We start from the raw sequence: 5,330 nt of genomic DNA, 5'->3' as shown, positions 1-5,330 counted from the left end.
CAGAGGACACCCAGCTGGTGAAGAGACTGGTTGGCAGTGGGGCGTGTTATGGTGCTACAAGCTGTGTGTGCTGTTCTTCCTCCACAGGGAATGCATAGCTGCTGTGGAGACTGGGCCAGCCAGGCTACTTTGCAAAGCATATGCTGGCTGGGGGTGCAGTTTCAACAAGGTGTGGGCATTCTCTGCAGGAGTGGGGAGGTGCAGTGTTGGCAAGGTTTGTGCATGTCTTGGGGGGGTGGGTAACTGCAGCACCGATACTGTGGCAGGTCTGGCTTGAGGGGTGGGGCATAGTGTAAGCAAGTTAGGTAGGAAATGCTGGAGCAGTGGTGGTTCCTGCACATGGTTGTGTGTTTATGATGAGGGGTGGGGAAGGGAAATGGCACTTGCTATCTCCTTTATTCCTAGAGAAGTCCCTCAGAGAATTCTGAGATTAGTAACTAACTCTTCCTCCCATAAGTTCCAGGCACCTTTCAAACTGCTGCTTCCAAGCTGTTGGCTGTGCTATCTCTTTAAGGTCAAGGTCTCAGGGTCCTATTGCCCTCTGGGCTCTCTCAGAGCTGAGCCTGCTGATTTTTTTTTTTTTTTTTAATTTTGTACTTAAATTCAATTTAATTAACATATAGTGTATTATTAGTTTCAAAGGTAGAGTTCAGTAATTCATCAGTTGTATACAACACCCAGTGCTCATTACTTCAAGTGCCCTCCTTAATGCCCATCACCCAGTTGCCCCATTCCCCCCACCCACCTTCCTTCCAGCAACCCTCAGTTTGTTCCCTATAGTTAAGAATCTCGGATGGTTTGCCTCCTTCTCTGTTTTCCTCTTGTTTTACTTTTCCTTCCCTTCCCCTATGTTCATCTGTTCAGTTTCTTTTTTTTTTAAATTTTTTTATTGTTATGTTAATCCCCATACATTACATCATTAGTTTTAGATATAGTGTTCCATGATTCATTGTTTGTGCATAACACCCAGTGCTCCATGCAGAACATGCCCTCCTCAATACCCATCACCAGGCTAATCCATCCTCCCACCCCCCTTCAATCTAGAACCCTCAGTTTGTTTTTCAGAGTCCATCGTCTCTCATGGTTTGTCTACCCCTCCGATTTCCCCCCCTTCATTCTTCCCCTCCTGCTACATTCTTCTTTTTTTTTTCTTTCTTAACATATATTGCATTATTTGTTTCAGAGGTATCATCTGTTCAGTTTCTTAAATTCTACATATGAGTGAAATCATATGGTATTTGTCTTCTCTGACTGACTTACTTCACTTAGCATAATACACTCTAGTTCTGTCCACATTGTTGAGACAGCTGATTTTTAAGGTTCCAGGTTTTAAGTTCCACTGGTGCTAAGCATTCATGAAATTCAGCCCCTCTGATTTTCAAAGCCATATGCTGTTGGGATTTCTCTTCTTTTTGCAGGCTCCCTAGTGTACTAGTCTGTTTCTTGCCCCTCTCCACACCCATGACTCTTTCCCTCTTGTGGTCAAACTTGTAGGGTTTATGTTCCCGCTGAGTCTTCATCCTTCCTAACCTCTTCAGTATAGCCTCTCTCTACCTTCATTTGTGGAGTACATTCAGCTAGTCTTTGGGTCCTTTTCTGGGTTATTTGCCCTTATGTAAGTGTTATCTAGTTGTATCCATGGGACAAAGTAAGTTTAGTGTCCTCCTACTCTACCATCTTCCCCAGAAGTTATTAGCAAAATTTTTCAGAAGCATTTTGCTTTCTTCTGGCAGATGCAGCTACATACATTCACTATTCTATCTCAGGGTTCTATCAGCTCTCCAGTTTTCTATTCCATAGGACATTATCCAGGTTCATTACAGTGATGGTATAATGCTGTTGGACTTGGTGAGAAAGAAGTGGCAAAATTCTAGACACTTTTATAAGTCACATGTATGCCAGAGAGTGGGAAATATATTTTCCCCAAATTCATGGACTTGCCCCTCTGGGATAATTTCTAGAAGGCCAGTGGTCTAGGGTAGATGCAGTGGTGTTTGAATTTACTGAGACACATATGGATACTTTGTGGAGAATTTGTTAGCTCCTATAGGTGAATCTCAGTGTAGATCTTTATGATTTAAAACAATGCTCTTCCATCCTCTGCAACTTTCTTATAATAAGAAAACATGTCTGTAACACTAATTTGAAAAGATATATGCACCTCTATGTTTATTATAACATCAGTTATAATAATCAAGATATGGAAGCAACCCATGTCCATCAATAGATGAATGGATAAAGATGTGGTATATAACACACACACAGACACACACACAGACACACACACACTGGAATATTACTCAGCCATAAAAAGGAATGAGATGTTGCCATTTGCAACAATATGGATGGGCCTAGAAGGTACAGTGCTAAATGAAATAAGTCAGACAGAGAAAGAAAAACATGTTTTCATTCATATGTGGAATTTAAGAAATAAAGCAATGAACAAAGAAAAAAGAGAGAGAAACAAACAAAAAAAACCCCCCAGACTCTTAAATACAGATAACAACCTGATGTTTGCCAGAGGGGTGGTGGATGGGTGTATGGGTGAAATAAAATAAAGGGGAATAAGGTCGTTACAAAATAAATAAGTCACAGAGATGAAAAGTACAGCATCTAGAATATAGTCAATAAGATGGTCATACATTTCTTGGTGACAGATGGTAGCTAACACTTATAGTGGTGAGCACTGAGTAATGCACAGAGATGTTGAATCATGTTGAATACATCTGAAACTAATATAACACTATATGTTAATTATACTTCAATAAGGGAATTCCAAAACAAAAAGAAAAGGAAGGAAGGAAGAAGAAGGAAGGAAAGAAAAGAAAAGAAAGAAACAAGAAAAGAAACAAAGGAAAAAACATTTCTGGCTTGTTGCTAGAACTTAGTAGAGACCAGATACTTGAAATTAGCACATAACATGAGGTCTGTAAGTATGAACTGAGTGAAAATCCATAATGACTTTTAAAATAGTGATTCTCAACCCAGGATTATCTTATCCAGCTACTGCTTTAAAAATCTATAGCAGGATGAAGTGATGTTAAGTATAGACTAAGTGTCTTTGAAAAGTGGAATATACCTTGGCATTTATTGTTTCCAAACAAAGAGATGGTTCTTTACTGCCAATACCCGAAAGTCTACCTGACAGCTTCCTTTAATGCACAGTATTCTGTGTGGGAAAGTCTAGACATACTAAGGAGTTAACGCACTCTATGAAAATGAAAAAAAAATTCTCCAGCTTCCTTTACCTTCAATTAGGCAATTCTAAGCCACAATTTATAGAGTCCCTCAGTGGGCCATAATAGGCTTGAACCTTAGTTACATTTATCAACATAAGCATCTTTCATGTCTTAGTCTCAATTTCCACATCCTTAATGATGTTTCCAAAAATCAGCTTTCAAATAAACTACTGACAATCAATTTTTGTCTTTGGATCTTCTTCTGAGGGAGTACAACCTGAGTAACTAGATAGAGTTACTAGTCCTACATATATTTGATATAATGATTCTGGACAGTCTCCAAAGCGAGTTTGCAGTTCATTTGCAAACCTATGGGAAGTGGAAGAGAAGTAATTATATCCTTCTGTTATCAAAATGATCATAATTTCAGTTATAAATATTATTTAGTAGATAGTGATGCTGTATGCTAAAACAACCCATATTGTAGTGGATTCACAATTTCCACGGTAGCAAAGGTTATGAGTAAATGCTCTACAGAAGTAGATATCTATTCAGTGAGGTAGATGTTATAGCCAGATCTGGATGTGTTAAGTATCAGAAACCTACGTGAAAATATTCAATAAACTGATGGATATATAGTTTTAGAGCTCCAAAGCCAGATTCAGTCAGCAAAATTTGACATAATGTCCCTGTTTGCCCAATCTTTTTATGGCTACCTTTTTGTCTTTGCTCTGTAATGTGTAGATGGCAGGATTCAAGACAGGGGTAATAGCAAAGTCAACAATGAACAGATATTTATCAATTGATGATGTGGGGAAAGGCCAGACATAGAGAAACATGCATGGAGTGGAAAAAAGAACGACCACAGTGATGTGAGCTGACAGAGTGACAAATGCTTTGGATAAGTCTCCTGAAGAACGTTTCCAGACAGTGACCAAAATGAAGATATAGGAAAGGATGAGCAAGAAGAAGGTGCCCATAGTCATGAAGCCACTGTTGGCAGCAATAATAAACTCAAACTTGTCTCCATCTGTGCATGCAAGTTTTATGATCCTGGGAAAGTCACAGTAAAAGCTGTCTACTTCATTAGGACCACAAAAGGGCAAGTTTATAATGAAAGCAAATTGAGACATAGCATGGATCACCCCAGTTACCCAGCCAGCAATTACAAATGAAGCGCATATTTTAGGGTTCATGATGTTCAGGTAGTGAAGAGGCTTACAGATTGCTGTGTACCTGTCAAATGCCATGGCTATGAGTAACACCATCTCCACTCCTCCCATGATGTGGATGAAGCCTATCTGTGTCATGCAGCTTTGGAAAGAAATTATCTTGTATCCATTTAAAAGGTCCCTAATCATCTTTGGGACTGTGGTAGATGAAAGCCCTACATCAATGAGTGACAGGTTGGCCAGCAGGAAGTACATAGGAGAATGCAGGTGAGAATCAAAAATTACCAAAAAGAAAATGAAGAGATTTCCCAGGATGATCCCTAAATAGACCGAGGAAAAAATCAACATGAGAAAAACTTTAGTTTCCCAAGAACTAGAGAGTCCCAGCAACACAAACTCAGAAACCACAGAATCATTTAGTCCATCCATTGACTTGGGCAGAAGAGCTGATTTCAAATCACCTGAGGATAGAAAATAAAGAAGAGTGAGAATCAATGGTACAAATGTAGGTTTTCTGGGGCGCCTGGGTGGCTCAGTCAGTTAAGTGTCCAACTCTTGATTTCGGCTTAGGTCATGATGTCAGGGTTGTAAAATCAAGCCCCACATCAGACTCTGTCCTCAGTGTGGAGCCTATTTGAGATTCTCTCCCTCTCCCTCTTCCTCTGCCCCTCTCCCTTCCCTCTCTAAAAAACAAAAAAACAAAAACAGATAAGCAAACAAACAAACCAGAAATCAAATGCAGGTTTCCTATTTATGCTGCTAGTTTGTTGTATGGTTCATATTCTAGAGTTAGAAATCATATAATTGGAAAAGAAAAAATACAAAGAAAATAGAATTACTGTAATTATCAGGGGAGTGATTATATAAAAATAGAAAAAAATTTGAGTACTTTAGATGGAGATTAATTGGGGATATTTCCCTTCTTATTCCATTGTCAGGCATTTTTTTTCCTTTCACTGATTTCAAGACATTTCCCCTG

The 5,330-nt window shown here is 39.1% G+C and overlaps 1 protein-coding gene across 1 annotated transcript; it reads right to left on the bottom strand.

Moving 5' to 3' along the window:
• Positions 1–3,844: 3,844 nt before the first annotated feature.
• On the bottom strand, positions 3,845–4,780 carry LOC116640473 (olfactory receptor 4F21-like). Its single transcript, XM_032417520.1, has one exon. The coding sequence runs from the start codon at positions 4,778–4,780 to the stop codon at positions 3,845–3,847; it is 936 nt and encodes a 311-aa protein (XP_032273411.1).
• Positions 4,781–5,330: the final 550 nt, after the last annotated feature.

The sequence above is a fragment of the Phoca vitulina genome, unplaced genomic scaffold, assembly GCF_004348235.1.
Source record: "Phoca vitulina isolate PV1807 unplaced genomic scaffold, GSC_HSeal_1.0 scaffold20, whole genome shotgun sequence".
Lineage (NCBI taxonomy): Eukaryota > Metazoa > Chordata > Mammalia > Carnivora > Phocidae > Phoca > Phoca vitulina.
This window is presented reverse-complemented; position numbering and strand designations above follow the sequence as displayed.

What these genes read in the sequence shown, in the direction of transcription:
- LOC116640473 (XM_032417520.1), bottom strand. Translation starts at nt 4,780, where the DNA reads ATGGATGGACTAAATGATTCTGTGGTTTCTGAGTTTGTGTTGCTGGGA.